The sequence below is a fragment of the Rhopalosiphum maidis genome, chromosome 3 (assembly GCF_003676215.2).
Source record: "Rhopalosiphum maidis isolate BTI-1 chromosome 3, ASM367621v3, whole genome shotgun sequence".
Classification (NCBI taxonomy): domain Eukaryota; kingdom Metazoa; phylum Arthropoda; class Insecta; order Hemiptera; family Aphididae; genus Rhopalosiphum; species Rhopalosiphum maidis.
The window spans coordinates 55,361,122-55,378,658 of record NC_040879.1 but is presented as its reverse complement, the minus strand read 5'-3'; the positions used below and the strand labels follow the sequence as shown (position 1 = coordinate 55,378,658).

The 17,537-nt window shown below is 24.8% G+C and overlaps 1 protein-coding gene across 1 annotated transcript; it reads right to left on the bottom strand.

Moving 5' to 3' along the window:
• Nucleotides 1–1,930: 1,930 nt before the first annotated feature.
• Nucleotides 1,931–7,574, bottom strand: LOC113555686 (ADP-ribosylation factor-like protein 1). The gene is made up of 4 exons (XM_026960196.2): nucleotides 7,123–7,574; nucleotides 2,702–2,918; nucleotides 2,286–2,397; nucleotides 1,931–2,210 (listed from the first exon to the last, which is right to left on the bottom strand). Exons 1-4 carry the CDS (start codon nucleotides 7,124–7,126, stop codon nucleotides 2,001–2,003), a joined length of 543 nt encoding a protein of 180 aa, XP_026815997.1. The 5' UTR covers nucleotides 7,127–7,574; the 3' UTR covers nucleotides 1,931–2,000.
• Between the last annotated feature and the right edge of the window lie 9,963 nt (nucleotides 7,575–17,537).

Here is a 17,537-nt window from a genome sequence, read left to right as displayed (position 1 = left end):
ATTATTATTACACTTTCAAAACAATATGGTACCTAGCAAATTGTAAGTATAGGTAAATGTATAGGTATTAATATGTACCATTATACAATAACCAAACAAATTATAATTAAATACATATTACATTATTTATATTAATTTATTAATTCGGCTAAACATTATTTATCTTCAAAACTATAATAATATGCATGTAGACAACACAAACGAGATCCAATCTTCTTAATACCTGTAGTAAGTATATTAGAATGACAACTAATGCATTTTTTTACATTTTTCAATATCCCATTATTAATATGCACTAATAGTTATTTGATAAAGACTAGTATTATCTGTGTAAACCCACTATTGAACAATCAACTCAAACAAATATCATATGATAAATACATTTACTTTTAAAGTAAAAAAATATATATACTTCATGTAAGTGTTTAAATATTTTAATATATTTTAAGTGGAAATTAAAAAAGATAATGCAAATATCATAATAAATATAATTTGAAATAGCAAATTTTATTCAACCATAAATATATATGTACACATGCATTGTAAATGCAAGTGTATATGTTAGCAGCAATGTTAATATTTAGTCTCATTTTTGTAAAATACCAATTAATAAATCGCCTATTTTGCTAAGTCAATAATGTTTTTTTTAGTTGTTTTAAATAATATAGAACTGTCTCTGGAAAAGAAATATTCATACACTAATTAATTAGTTAATAACAAAAATATCATACAAATAAAAATAATAATTATTAAAATATGACATTAATATTATGATGCTATTTTTTTTCTAATTTCAATAAAAATAGATTATTTTTAAAAATATATTATTTTATATACCCTATTATCTACTAATAATCATTACACAAACAAATTATAAAATATAAATATTATGATAATAATAGACACAATATATTATGAAATATTGATAGCTCATATTATTATACATGGAAAAAATATAAATTAATGTGAATTATTTCAATAAATAACAAAACTTAACAATTATTTTTAAAAAAGTTCTTTCTTTAGTTTTACTGAATTGTCCAGTCTTAAATTTTATTGCCTCCTAGTAATTGCCGCTAACATATACAAATTTTATATGCCCATTTTTAAGGCGGTTGAAAGCATCCCCTTTTTAGGAGTTAGTTATAAAAAATATTTTAAATAAACATGCTGAAGCGAGTGTGAACATAGAATTATCAAAACTATGTGTAACTTTTCTGAAATATATTCTCATTAGTGATATCATTGGTGGTAACAACTAAGATTCTTAAAAATGTCTGCAAGTACAATAATCATATTTAAAAATGTTAATAAAAAATATGTTTTCATTATATAACTACTATAAAAAAGCACAAGTACCGACCTCCCAATTTTTATTTAGAAAACATAATTGTATTCTTTATTATTTTTCTTAAGGTTGTGTAAGAAATTAATTTTCAATTTTGCATAATTATTTTATAAATAAATTAACTAATTATTCATAATTAATTATGGTGTTTAATATTACCCTTTTTTTAGTAAAAAAATAAACTTATACTTAAATGGACAAGACAAAACTGAATATTTATTTCCTACAAAACTTTAGATAATTGAGCATATAAATTCAAATTATTTTTCAAAATCCAAATTGTACCACTTGCTGTATCGTATGATTTTAGTTTTTTTTCAGTTAATGATCTAAATGCATAAAATAACTGCTTTCAACCGCCCTACTGCATTATTTGAACTATTTGAACTTATGTATTACTCTACCAAAATATTTTTTTATTAATAATATATAATAGTCAATAGTAAATAATTAAACAATTTTTGTAATTTTTAAAAAAAAACTAGCTGTGGAGTATAAAATAAGATTCATATCACAGCTGAAAATTTAGTAGCCAACTTTTTATAATGGAATTAACATTTTCCTTAAATAGAGAGGACATAATTAAACGTTATAACATTTTAATTTGTACAATTTTCTAATTACAAAGAAATAGAATAAACAAAATATTTTATTATTTATGGTTTTGTAGAGTATTACAAAGCCAATCCATAGCCTCGTCAAGTCCTATACCTTTTTTGGCCGATGTTTTAAATATTTGGAATGTTCGATTTTTTAAAGAGTCTAATCCAAGAGCTTGATGTATCTCAGTAACATTCATACAACCCTCAACATCTTGTTTGTTGGCTAATATTGTTAATATAGCACCATTTAGTTCTTCTTCCTATAAATCCATAAACATTTTTTTATTGACAGAACTATTAAACTAATATGAAAATTTTTTTTTTAAATAGTTTACTTTCAACATATACATCAATTCATCTTTGGCTATACCCATTCTTTCTCGATCAACTGAATCAATTACATATACTACAGCATCTGTATTTGAATAATAACACCTCCAATATGGCCTATAAAACAAGTGAAACAAAAATTAATACAAATATGTTTTAATTTATATACTTTTCTTATAATTCATTAAAACACCCATTTCTGGAATAACAACATAGTATTGTTTTTTTTCATTAAATAAAATATGAATAATTATTTTTTTACAAAACCATACAAAATATAAGTGATAAAGTTTTATTATAATAGTATAGAGTTCATGGATGCACATCAATTTATAATCTTAGAATAGGTTTACCTATTATTATTATTGTATATAATTCAAGAAATCTTCTGTAAGTAATTAACATTAATATAAAATATTACCTAATGGATGTTTGACCTCCAAGATCCCAAACTTGAAATTTAATATTTTTATAAGTAACTTGTTCAACATTGAATCCTATTGTTGGAATAGTAGTTACAACTTCACCAACTTGTAACCTATATAGTATTGTAGTCTTTCCTGCGCCATCTAAGCCCAAGATTAAAATTCTTAGTTCTTTTTCACCAAATAGACTCTTGAAATAACTGTAAAATCCCCCTGAAAAATTATAATTCACAATTTTTATACAAGATATATTTAATATTTTTAAATAAAAATATTATATTTTTTTTTTTATACAATATATTACATTTTTTCTACTTGGCTATAAATATATTAATAACAAATTTTAAATAGATTAAAATTTAAACTATTTATTGAGAAATAATCAAAAAATTCTTATTTCTATTTACATTTTAATTGATTTATAACTAATATTGTTAATGAGTAAATAAATATCTATCAAAGAAAAAATAAACATTTATAAATATTAAATTAAATAAAAAAATTATAAAATTTATAGAACTTCATGAATAATCAATATATTTAAATAAGTCTCATAGTTATTGCCTTAGATATTACTTAATCGTTCATATAATATGCATGTGTTTTAAATAAACTAAAAGTTGAGGTATAAAAAAATACATTTATTATAACCAAAATATGAATTTAAATAACCAACTTATGTTCAAATACTAAATAAAAAGTTTAAAAACATTTCTTTAGTCAATTAAAACAATTGGTAATCTTTGTTTTAACCTATTATTTCTATGAATTTTGAACATTAAACTAAAATTGTATACAATACAAAAAATAAAACTATTTAACAATGATAATGATTATTTTTATGTTATTCATAAATAAGTTAATTGTGGCTATTAAAAATATCAACTTATTCCTTCTTAAATAAACTGAATAAAAACCAGGAGATAATTAATAACACAAAACCACAAAAATTCCCAGCTAATTTGAATTGTAAATATTTAAAATTATATAATGTATAATATTAATATAACAATTTATTCCTACAAGACACTACTTTCATAAACCATAAATATCATCTGTTTAAAATTGGTTCAGATGGTATTTTATCCACCCATTATCTGTTTATTAAATAAATCTTGTTGAAATGCAATAACCAGTAAATATTTAATGTTTTGTTGTATTTGTTTACTTAGCAGTGATTGTTTTATATTTTATAATTGATTTGTTATTTTAATATAAAATATATTAAAAAATAAAAGAAAGAACTTGAAGTTTATTACAACATATATTTTATTAGTTAGTTATATATAATTAGTTTTTATTAAAAGCATCAGAAATTAATACATTGTACATAATTTAAATATTTTATTATAAAGCTAAATTTATAACGCAAAATAATTATTTTATATAGTTGTAAATAAATAATAACCAAACCTTAGATCATATACAAGTAGTATATGATTTAAGAACCAAACATACTATTACTGCTTAAAAAAAGATAAACATAAAAAAATCACAGATACTATTTGGTATCATACACAGTGGCGTAAACTGGGGGTCGCACGGGGTCGCACTTGCAACCCCTGAAAATATCATAGGGTCGCAAGAGTATCTTTTTGCGACTCCAAAAAATTACGATTTCAATTATCAAAAAATTGAAATATCAATATAATAATAAACTAACTAATTTATATTTTGAGAACCAATGTTTAACGAAATGACATGAGTGAAAGGTTTGAAGAAAATAATTTATATATTTTAAACTGTATGCAAGACATACTCTTAAATGATACTCCAAATAATAATTCTTTTAAAGAAATAAATAAAATGTATGGTTTTGATGAGGATAATCTTAAAGCAGAAACAAAAATTTTAAATAGGATGTATAAAGCTGTACATAATCAAAGTAATGTGCAATCAAAAATCAATTTCATTGCATCAGAAAATTATAAAGCTGGATTTCCAACATTAACAAGTTTGATACAATTATTTATTACTATACCAACTAACTCCGCATCATGCGAAAGAAGTTTTTCTTGTTTACGTAGGTTAAAAACATATTTAAGAACCACAATGGGACAATCAAGATTAAACAGTCTTGGAATCTTGCAAATTGAACGTGAAAGATCATCTCTTATAGATAAAGATTTAGTAATAGAAAAATTCAGTGCTGCCGCAGAATGTAGAGGCCGCCGATTACTACTGCAGTAAATGATATTATTCCCTCAGTAAAAAACCAACTAATATTTTAAATCTACCTATAATGTATATATATATATTATATTGTATTAGGTATTATATTACACAAAAAATATAAATGGCAGCTGTTATTAAAATATAAATTTTATAAAATAAAAAAATTGTTTTTTTTTAATGTACTCATATATTGTTTAAGAAAATTATAAATATTTTATTGACAGTAAGTAATTATATACCCTATTTATAGCGTATATTCATAATACTAATTGCCAATAGATACAATATGTGTTTAAGGTTAAAATAGTTTTGTTGAATTTATGTACTTGTAATGTTAAATCTAGAATAAAATAAAATATTTTAGGGGGGTGTGGGGGGCAAAGCCCCCCACAAGTCTGTCTAACCTAGAAACTGATTGCAACCCTAACAATTTAGCCCAATTTACGCCACTGATCATACATGACAATTATTTATTTTATATTATAGAAAACATGAATAAATGTTTATATTTTGCATAGCTCTATGCAAGAAAGCTCTTAGAAATTTAATTGTTTAATAATTTAGTAGATAATGTCAATATTTGAGCTAAATTAAGCTAAAAATATGCTGAAAAAGTAATTTATCTTACAACAAAACAAACACAATTTATAAACTTAATATTATAATATTAATACCCATTTCCTAGCTTTTGTATTTTAACTAATTTTGTAGCTTTAACAATTAATCATACATCCCAATTTTTATTTGATCCTGTGAAAGGATAACAAAGAATTTATTTTTCTAGGCACATCAAAAATTAAATTATATGAATAATATCCATTATGAATAAATAATATATTGACAAAAATCATACAAGCATAATATTATACATCTGATTATATAGTAACCAATCAAAACTCTTTAATTTTGTCTCAAGCTTACTTATGAAGATATTATAAAAAGTGTGGCACAAATATAAACAACCAATTTTATAGTAAAAATATTAGCTATATTATCTATATGTTGTATCTTTAATATTCACGGTTAAGATACCAAATTAATATTTCTGGTTAATATGAGTTTTATTAGCTGTTGTTTAAAGTTTTAATGTTGTAAATTAGCAAATTTTTATTATTTATTCGTTGTCACGTACAAGACATTTTATTCTAATTCATTTATTATATTTATACTCATACTAACTAAAAACAGTAACTTATGTAAATTATTACTAACAGCAATATTATCCTTAATATACTAAACATTCATATAAAAGTATAAATGCCTAATACAGTTAAAATTATAGAAGGTATTGAAAGATACCATTAAACCAGTTAATAGAATATTTTTTACTTTCCTATTATACGAGATCTACCATGTTTAATGATACGTCATAATCCTATTATCCAGCATAATCAAAATTGACTACTTCCTCGTTAACATAGACTACGTTTTTACTTATTAACAAATCATACTTAGTTCTTTGTATAGTGTTTTAACATATGATATAAAATATAAACAAATTATGTTTAAGCAGCCCTTTTGTTGTTTCATCAATATTCAGTAGATAACAATATTTAGTAAATAAAAATTAACTATAAAATAAAGTAAACAGATTTTAAATCTTTAAAAGTGTAATTACTACAACAACATCAGAGTAAGACTGCTAAACTTCTTTTAACTAGAATAAATATCAAGAAAACTAATAATAATCATTTTTGTAATCATGAATTTGAGTCCTGAAACATAGTATGTGGATATTGTTAAGATTGTGGTAGTCGTAACAAACTAGGTGAATTTGGGTATTAGTCATATTTTGACTCAATAGACTTTGAGTTGCAGGAACATTGAACTGAACCTGTAGTTCTATGCTCTTATTATGTGTACAAGATAAGTGGACTTCAGAACAATTCAGTATAACCAATATTGTGACACACTTCCTACAATATTGATAATCATAGACATCAAAAACAGTAGACTTTCATTGTGTTAGCATTGGTATAATTAGAATGTGGCGAATGTGAAGCTCAGAAACAATAGGAATACAATCAGATTTAGATCTCTGATCGTCCATCAAAATAAACCGTTGATAAATGATTACGTTGCTCCAAACATCGCAGAGCAATGTCTAACCGGACAGGTTAATCCATCCAAAGGATATCGAGTCTACAAGAGCTTATGGGCCTGCGACCCGTACCGGAGATGGCGAACACTGACGTTAGGATACCGAATCATTAAACGCAACTGTGCGCGCTCTGGTCCTTACCCATTGTCGAATTTACGCGGACGGTTGCTGGTGACAAGCAACGTTGATCAGTATTTCGTGTCTCTGGCCTCGGCTGTTCGTTTGACTTCGACGATGGCTACTCCGGAACGACTGCAGAACGCCGAGTACGCGGGACGATTCGTCCAAACGACGCGAAAAAACGGTAATCACCAAACAGCAATTATCTATGATATTGTTGTTATTCGGCAATATAGGTTGTCGATGATAACAATATTAACAACAAATGCAATTAATAATTGCTATCGTAAAATGATTATTGTTATATATTGTTGTAATAATTCGGTAGATCTGCGAAGCGCGATATTACGATGCGATAAAAGAAAAACAATAACTACTAAGTGGTAAGTAGTAAGTGACAATACGACACGGCCGACGGCTGCTGCTGCTACTGTTAAGGCGTGTTATTGTGGAAATGTGGACATTGCATGATCGGGTGGTGGGAGGGCGAGTGGCGAAAGCGAAACGGTTTTGGTTTTTCGTGTTCTCTTATCAGCCGTCGTTACTCCTTGCCCCACTGTCACACACTCACACATACACATTACACACACAGAAACTTGCAGCTGCCGCAATTATAATATAGGCTACGTGTCATTTAATGAGTTTTAAATAATAATAATATATTCACACGACTTATATTATCTCGAAGTGGCGATCGAGAGGTTCTTTTTTCTTTATCAAAAGGAGTTTTCAAGTTTTTTAGTTTTCTTTTATCAATAAAAAATATCCATAGGCTCAAAATGCATAAAATTCATAAAAAAATTAGATAGGTACCTAATAAAAAAATAAATGCTATGTTTTTGGCAAAAATTAAATCGACCTATAAGGACCATCATCCCGGATTTAGGACCCGGGACACTATACACGTAATGGATCTTTTTCAACTTAAACTTTAAAAAAATTGTATTACGGCATTTTTACGGTTGTAGAATTGTATAATTTTATACTAATCATAAAAATATACATATCTAAAGACTGATAAATCAATATTTATTAAATATTATATTATACACGTCATAATGTTGTATATATATCACTGCAGTATACTACTAAAAACTTAGATTTTTTTCTTAAATTTCTCTTTTGCAAATTATCGTAACATAAAGTTTTATTGAAATTGATCAATTGCAAAATATAATTTACTAAGTATACCTATATGGCTGTATCATTAATAATATTTAATTTTCTTAAGTCCTATAATAATTGTTCTATATTTAATTTTTTTTAATCTTGTTAACTTGAAAATGGAAAATGCTCTTTCTGCCAACAATTGGCAATTAGAATAATTAAATATTATAATCCAAGAAAAATTAAAATATTTGGGAATATACTGCAATAATTTTTTTGTAAAACCATTTTATTAATCAAATGCATCACTTTATTTAAATTTAAAAATGTTTGATATTATGGCGGATATCGTATACACACAAAATTTAAGAAAACGCCATACCCGCATGTGTTGTCTCTGTCTTACTATCGTATATCATAACAAATTTTCGTTCAGTAGAATACATTTTGTGTTGTTAGCTTTAATATTAGAGTAAATTTACCTATTATCAAATTTAAAGGTAAGACTATTATCTACACAATGACATATACTGATATACTTTTATTAATATTATTATTTTAAAGTGTTATAGCTATGTAAAATATTACAACTTTGAAATGTTTATAACTCACTTTAAAATTATAATATCAATAAAAGTATATGTCATCGTGTGTAGATACTAGTCTTACCTTTAAATTTGATAGGTAAATTTACTCTAATATAGTAATATTAAAGCTAACACAAAATGTATTCTTCTGAACGAAAATTTGTTATGATGTACGTTAGTAAGACAGAGACAACACATGCGGGTATGGCGTTCTCGTTCTCAAAAATAATGTTTTTAAATTATATCAAAATAATTAACATTATTATTTTATTTATCGTTTAAATAATTAAAATATCTATAAAGTATAATGGTCATAATATATTTTTTAGATTATTTAGTTTCAGTATAAACTACTCTATTCTTGTATTTAATTGTATTTCATTTTCAAAACTTTTAAGCGATTTTAAACTGTCAAAACTTTAACTATAAATGCGTATAAAAAAATTATGCGTATTTTTTTTTTAAATCTCTATATATAGATATAAGAAAAACTCATGTGGGATCTTATATTACATTTTCAAGAATTTTGACTCAGCAAACATTATTTTTAACAACTAAAAAAAAATCATGTATTAAAAATCTAAAAATCAACAATCTCGTTTGGACAATTCAGTCCGTTCAATTTTGCTGCTGTGACAGTTGTATTGAATATCAGAATATATATGTGTTTAATTATAAATATTAAATACATAATCTAACATATTGTTATATTATGTAATATGTGTTAATAATTTAAAAAAAAAATAGTGATAATTGCTTGTGTAAGGAAAGTAGGAAAATATTTAAGCCCAATAAGGCGAATAAACCCCTTCCCAAATAAAAATCCTGGGCACGCGCCTGAATAAAACAGATATTTTAAATATTGTTTTAAATATGCTATGCCACTCTTATATTTTTTCTTGTGTATTGCATTACTCCAGTGTTTATATCTATATTTTTTATATCTCAAGCAAACAATACTTATAAATATAAAGACAAATTTTTCAATTGTTTATGAATTATTATAGAAAGCTTATAATTAGGGCCAACAATTATATGCCCTAAAAACCTAAATGTTGAATGTAAACAACACACCCTATAGTATGTAGATTATAAGTAAAATTATTCACACTGTAGTTCGGCAGACGCTGAATAGGCATTTTTGTATAACTAGCATATTCTCTCTATGTAGTAGTCTGTAGGACAATCAGTCGTTGTTTTATATTACGCCTCGGAGCACTATAGTTATTCGTTTCAATTATACATATTATTATATTATTACATATATCCGATCTTATTATTATTTACCTTTAGCTTCTGTATATCTGGTGTACTTTAACACTAAAAAATATGTATGCAGTTATATCCTAAAAAATACTAAAATATGCTTTAAAAAAAGTGTAAGAAGTTTTTACTTTCATAATTTAAAAATTATTTATCCAATTTATCAATTTAATAACGCACCACACGAGTATGAATCAGGATTAACGAGTACGATAGGTACGATAAAATATAATATCACATATTATTTGATATTGTCCAGTCATTTAACGATTTTTTGAGGAATTAAATCAGAAAGTATTGGAACTTTGCAAAAAGTTTCGTTATAGGCTCCTGATTAACCAAAAAAAAGTCGCCATCCCTCCGAGGTCCGGAAGTGTCCGTAATCTTGGATTTTATGTGCGATTTCTCAGTATTTTTAAAATACTTTTGAAAATACTAATTTTATCTCAAAAATACCTCTTTACAAAAATGTAGCTGACAAAATTTTGAACAAACATGGTTTGGTTATTTTATTTTTGTAGCTTGAATAGGTTAAGAGCAAATGTATCCTTGTGTTATAATATTAGACGCGGCGAGCTATAATACTATATGTTACTGTATAGGCGGCAAGTTGACGACGCGCCACGCCGCACTCGTGTTCACTAGAAAACGCAATATTTACAGTTTTTTTTTTATATATATTAACATATTATAAATAAACATAATTATTGATGTACACTATATTGTTATAAATAATTTAAATATTTTTATCATATTATATGTGCACCGCATATTATTTTAGACTTTTTTTTGGTTAATCAGGAGCATGTAACGAAACTTTTTGCAAAGTTTCAAAACTTTTCGATTTAATTCCTCAAAACACCAATTTTGAAACTTAATGACTGGACTAATGATGGACATTTCTGGTTATCGATTACGATTAGTTATCTTACCTATTTTTATTAATAAGTTCAATTAGCCATAATAACTTTTATGAGTGAAATAAATAATAAGTTATTCTCGATTCATCGAGTCTTAAAAATCATAATTATGCTCTTAAAATGTACAAAATACTATAATATACAAAAATATGCAAAATAAAATTTCATATACAACATCGTCAGGTTATGAAACAAATTTTGGTATAAACTAGCGGGGCCTGGCAAGGTGGGCGTCTGCCAGGGGCGCAAAATTTGATATCATAAAATTTGAATTTGAAAATCCAAGCCAAAATATTTTAATACATTAATATCTATTATTAGATGCGAGCTGATTAATACTGTGTTAATTCATTAATTATGTTATATATTTAACACTTAATTTTTATAATTAAGCAACAAATTTACTACAGAAATTAATTTTCAAACACGACGATCGACGATGGCTGTTATTGAATGGTATCGTAAAAAGAATATTATATTTTATTTATAATAATGTAAAAAATATTAATGCGTTTCCCATGGCCAACAATTATAAAAATGGAACAACTTGATATATGTATATAAAATGGTTATCAGTTTTAAATCGACCAAAATAATATTTTCAAAGATTATATTAAAGTATTAAAATAAGCTATATAATATACACACACACGATCGTATTATTATATTACAATAACAATTATTTGGTTATTTTACAATCGACATTCGATTGAATGACAACGCGCATTACGGAGCTATCCTAATCTACGCTCTGAAACAGTGAAGCCTAAAATAGAACAAGGTAATTAGGTAAATATTCTAATAGAATTTATTTAAAATTTAACGATTATGAAAAATTGTTAGCATTAATATTGTATTATTTTTCCCGTTGTATTTTATTATTTTATTTTAATTTATGCACAAATTTGCGTACTTTTGGATTATTAAAGGACATCAAAACACTAATTTTTTTTTTAATTTTGAGTTTATTGGTGTATTATTGTAGTTAATACAATGAAAAATGTTTTGGTTAAAATCCGAAGTTAAAAAAATGATTATTTAACAAAATAATGAGAGTAGAATAAGTAGATGGATAGCCGCGTGACGTCATAGAGCCGACGACCAAACAGCCGCCTATGTTTTACGCGTAAAAGTAGTTTGATTTACACAATGATATTAATAACTTAAAATTGTATTTTAGAATTTTTTTCATAATCTGAAGTATATTTATGTGCTTAAGACGATGGCGTGATTTAAAATTGAATATATTTGTTGTTGCATACATATTATAAATTATAATTTAGTAAAATTATTGAGTTCACAACTAGCATTGTATTGTGCGCAAACCAAATTTTACGAAATTGACTATAATAGTTTTATCTTTTATAAAAAACTTAAAAGTATATCAAAATTATAATCACACCAGTATTATTAACACAAAAAAAACACTTAAGGTTACATAAAAAAAGTTTAAAAATATTATATTTAACGATTGATAATTGTTGTGTTAATCTAGACACTTTTGCACGTAAAACATACGCCACTGTTCCGACATCGGCTCTATGACGTCACATGCATATTTTCAAATGTCTGAATCTCATTGAATAATTAGTGTTTAAGTGTGAGACCCACCACCCACGCCATATTATTTCTTAGATAATGACATACTTTAAATCTAATCAAAAACCTGTTTTTAGTGTTGTGATGTCCTTTAAGAATATATATAATTTTATATTTTATTAATTTAACTAGAAAAGCAAGTACCTATACAAAATTACAAACTAATAGTCGAGTTCTTGAGATTAAATAAAAATATTAAACGGCCAAAGTATTTTTTTATCTAATTATATTAAATGTACTGTATTATTTTTATTATTTTATTTACATTTTTATATAGTTCTTGTTTATGTTGTAGACGTTGTAGTGTATTTTAGAAATTTCCATTTAAGTTACGAGTATACCAAAGTAGGTAATATAAATCTATTAATTTTGTTATTATTATCTTTATTTGAATTTGAAATATTATTAAAGTTTTGTTGTTTCAATTATTAAAATAAAAAAAATTAAGCTTTACAGTAAGTATTGATTATGCTTATAGATAAATAAGTTAACATTTACTTTTTTATTTTGTGGGGGCACAAATTTTTATTTCACCAGAAGCGCCGTTAATGGCCCTGTAAACTAGCTATTTTTTTGACCAATCAATAAAAATATGCAAATGCTGAAATACCTATAAGTATTAGCCTTACTTATATAATATAAAACTGGTAGCGAACGGTTATTATATGTTGTACTATTTATAATCATTGGTTGTACTAGTACATATTTTGTCGATTGTATCCAACAAATATGAAATTAATAAAGTGATAAGAATTTTTATGACACATCAAATAATTTCCACTGAAATTTATTGAAAGGACTTAAATATGGCTAAGCTTTTTGTTTAAATTTGAACTTTTCAAAGTAATACCTTTAGTTTTTTTTTTAAGTAACTAATATGTGTATATGTGTATGTACGTTAGTGCGTATCTACTTATTTACTATAACATAATGTCATAATTCGTTATATTATACAACCACGCGGATTGTACGCACGTATTAACCATATTTTATATTGCCTATAACTCTTTAAAAATGGACAATTATAATAGATATTCCCTAATCCCAATATATAATTTTAGATTCTAAGCGTACCGCAGAGCGATGAATATGTATTAAGAGTATCATAATGTTTTTATTTTTGTTTTGTGAATGAGTACACGAAAGTTGTCGTTAAAAGAGTTTGAGGTCAAACTTAAAAATTCTCAGTAGGTACTTATTTTTATAATTGGAAAAAGTACACAAACGAATAAACGATTAAGGATAAATGGAAATTTTACGCAAATCCAATTTTCGACAAAATCAATGTTGTGTTTTTAAAGTAACTCAATAAACGAGTAAATAACAGCTCAATAACAGTAAATACTTGAAATTTTCAAAATATTTATAGCTAGGCATTCGAAATTTTACATTTTTTTTAGCTTTTTTTTATAAATGTCGATTAAAAATTATTTATTGGATATAATTGCTTGAAAATGTAATACAAAGCACCTTATAAGTTGATAATTTCTGAGTTAAAAAGTATCGAAAAACTAGTCACAATAATTTTATAAGCGTTTTAGTTGGAATTTTAACAATATTCATAAAAATCGTTAAAGTTCGTTATTATTTTGTAGTTAGAAATAATTGTTTTTATAATGAAGATTTAAAAATTTAATACAAAGTTTTTTACTAGCTTTTCAACCTGTATTTAAAAAAAAATCTACCGGAAAGCCAAATTAATTTTTATGAGCATTTCAAACTCAAATGTTTATAATATTCACCCGTAAATTAATTTTTTATTTGTTATTATATTTTAATTTTTATCAGTTAATTTTGTATAATTATGATAAAAAATTATTCGCTGGGTAAAAATTTTCAAAAATTTAATACAAGACTCCACAAAAGTTATCTTATACCTGTATAAAATTATTTAAAATAAATCATAGGCGAAATAAAATTTTTTTATGCATTTGAAGTTAGAATTTTAATGAATTCTGCTAAAATCGCAAATGATTACAAATTATTTTGTAGTTAAAACCTAAAAATTCATAAAAACGTTTCTTTTTGTATCTAAGTTTTAAAAATTGTACCTATACAAGATTTTCATAAGTAATTCATACTGAAATCATAAAATCTAATAAATGTTTAAAGACAATTATTTTTTATAGATATTTTAAGTTTTAGTAATTTGAACGAAATTACTTTTTTAACCGATAAATAACGATTGATAATTAATTCAATTTTCTTATAATTTAAAAACATTGTATTTAGGAACTTAAAATGTATGTATTTTATATTATTATGAACTTTTTTGTATGCAATAACATTTTTGATTAATTTTAAAATATTATTTATTTATATAGGTACTTTAAATATATTTTTACGGTATTTATAGGAAAATGACTGTATTTTATATATATATATATATATATGTGTGTTGATATAATAATCAAATAACAATAGTATAATAATAATAAATGCAATATTTTCGGAAAAATTGATATTAAAAGACGTTAGTAAAAACTGTTGATCTAGTAAATTTTGTAAAATCACATTTGATTCGGAAAAATAATAGATTTAGATCAAGGGGGAGTTAATTCTTAAATCTTTAATAAACCCTAATACTCTTAAAAAATGTTTTCTTAATTAATATAATTATATATTTATATACAATAATAATATAATATCAATCACCGAATTTAATAGGTTGTAAGTAGTAATATACTTAAAACAATTATAATTTCAGTTATTATTATTAAATTATTAGATATGCAAAAACTGTATTCGAGTATTCGGTCTATATCTATAATTACAACTTACCTTCACACGTCTGTGAGAACATAAATCATTATGATGCTATCCGCAATCCGCCGTTACTCAGTATTCACCAAACATTTCGTTAAAAGTTCAAATATAGGACTTGTATTTTTTTATACTAAAAATTAATTTTTTTTTTAATAAAATAGAAAAAATATTTATAAAAAACATTTGGTAATTTAGTGAGTTAGAGAACATAAGAATTGGATACGTACACTGTAATCTAAATCGAGTAGGTACCCGGCCACTATTGTCGGGCGAGTACATTGCCACGAACTGAAGCATATATCTTAGATGTATCCGATGGGAATCAAGAAGCTAAAGACTACGCCCTACCTTTATTTATAATTTATAAAACAACAGTGATCCCTTATTCATTCGTTTGACAGATTGTTATGGCTACTTTGGGTATAGTATTTATATTTTTTTAGTAATGTTGTGAATGTTCAATTGTTTTATTCTTTATCATTACGCCTCCGCGTTATTCATCATTCATCTTTTGTGATTATGATAATTGTGTATATGTAAGTGAATGTTATGGTTAGATTATAACTATTTCAAATATTTGTTATGCAATTTAATATACTGAACAGCAAGACGCATAGTCCATAGAGGTTTATTATATTTTAAATATTCTAATTTCTAACTAATGGTATGTGGAAACGCTCAAACGCATAGCAATATATCATTACAATTTACAATATAGTTTGTATCCGTTCCGCTAACACTACCTTTTCGAATCTTAATAGGTACCAAACCTCAAAAGCTATTATTATGTAATTTTTTCGTGCAAACAAAAATTATTATGCACATATCTTCCCCCTTAACATGAGAAATCTAGTTTTTGCTATGCACGTCTTGGACTTCCGGAGAAATGTTTTTTTCGCTTTTGTTTTGTAAAATTTAATTAAATACAATATATTTTAGTTGGCGTTGTAATATATTATTATATTTATTATTTTGCACAATATAGATAGAAAAGAAACATAATTTTGTATTAGTAGGTATACGACTCAAACACACAAAATCTCGTGTTTTTCAATGCTCTATTTTGAATAAATACAATTATAATTTAGATAGCCTTTATCAATACTGAATTAGTATCATATACTTATCTACTTTTTTCGTAACATTTAAAAAAAAATATTTGTTCCATTTGCGTGTTGTATTTACGGTCTTACGGACATGAAAATGGGTGCAAGAATTGTAACTACATATAGGCTGTACCAATTAAAATTATATTTGATAATGTAAATGTTATTTAAGTGATGGTGAAACATTTCTCTTATGTGCATAGCTAAAACAGGTTTTCACATGAGTAGGATCGGTGTAGAAAATATTACATATTTGTATATTACTGTGCTAACTAATAGACCTAAACCTAAATAATTCAATTGTTTTATAATTTCTATCATATATATTATATTTTAATCAACGGTTGTTACTTTGTATTGTATTTTCCAGATTTACAGCACCTATTATTAATCCATTTGATTGGCTAACAAGTTGTTAGTCAGCAACTATATTCTATAACATACAGTATCATATATTTGTATTAAATTTTGAAGTCCATAAATGTTGTGTTGAACAGAAAAACAAGTATTATTAAATATTACAATCATTAAAATACTTAGCCATACCAAGATTCTATAGCATGCTTAGAGGGGAACAATTTACAAAATACATTATTTTTCTAACATTTAAGTCATTTTTAAATATATATTTACATTTATTGCCAATATAATAATGATGAAATTCAACAAAAAGTTGTAATATTGTCAAAATATATAAATAACAATAAAATACATGACAATAGGTTTAAATATATTAAATAAATTTGTAGTATACAGTAAAATGAAAATGTTTTGGTACTTTTATATGAAAATTACATTGATCATCAATTTATTGTAGGTGGCATAAGGCAAAAAAAGAATTATCTTAATAGCTAATAGTACTTTAAAATAAATAAAATTCACTTTCTTATAAAATAATAGTTCCATCAGTTTTCTTATAAATAAATAATAATTCAATTAAACCCAGTTTCTTTTGTTATACCATTAATAATAATTAACAAAAGTAGTATAACAATATTACTAATTTTCATAAATTTTGCTTTAACTTGGCAATACACAAAATAATAATAATAATAAAAAAAAAAAAATTGAATAAACAAACTGTTGAA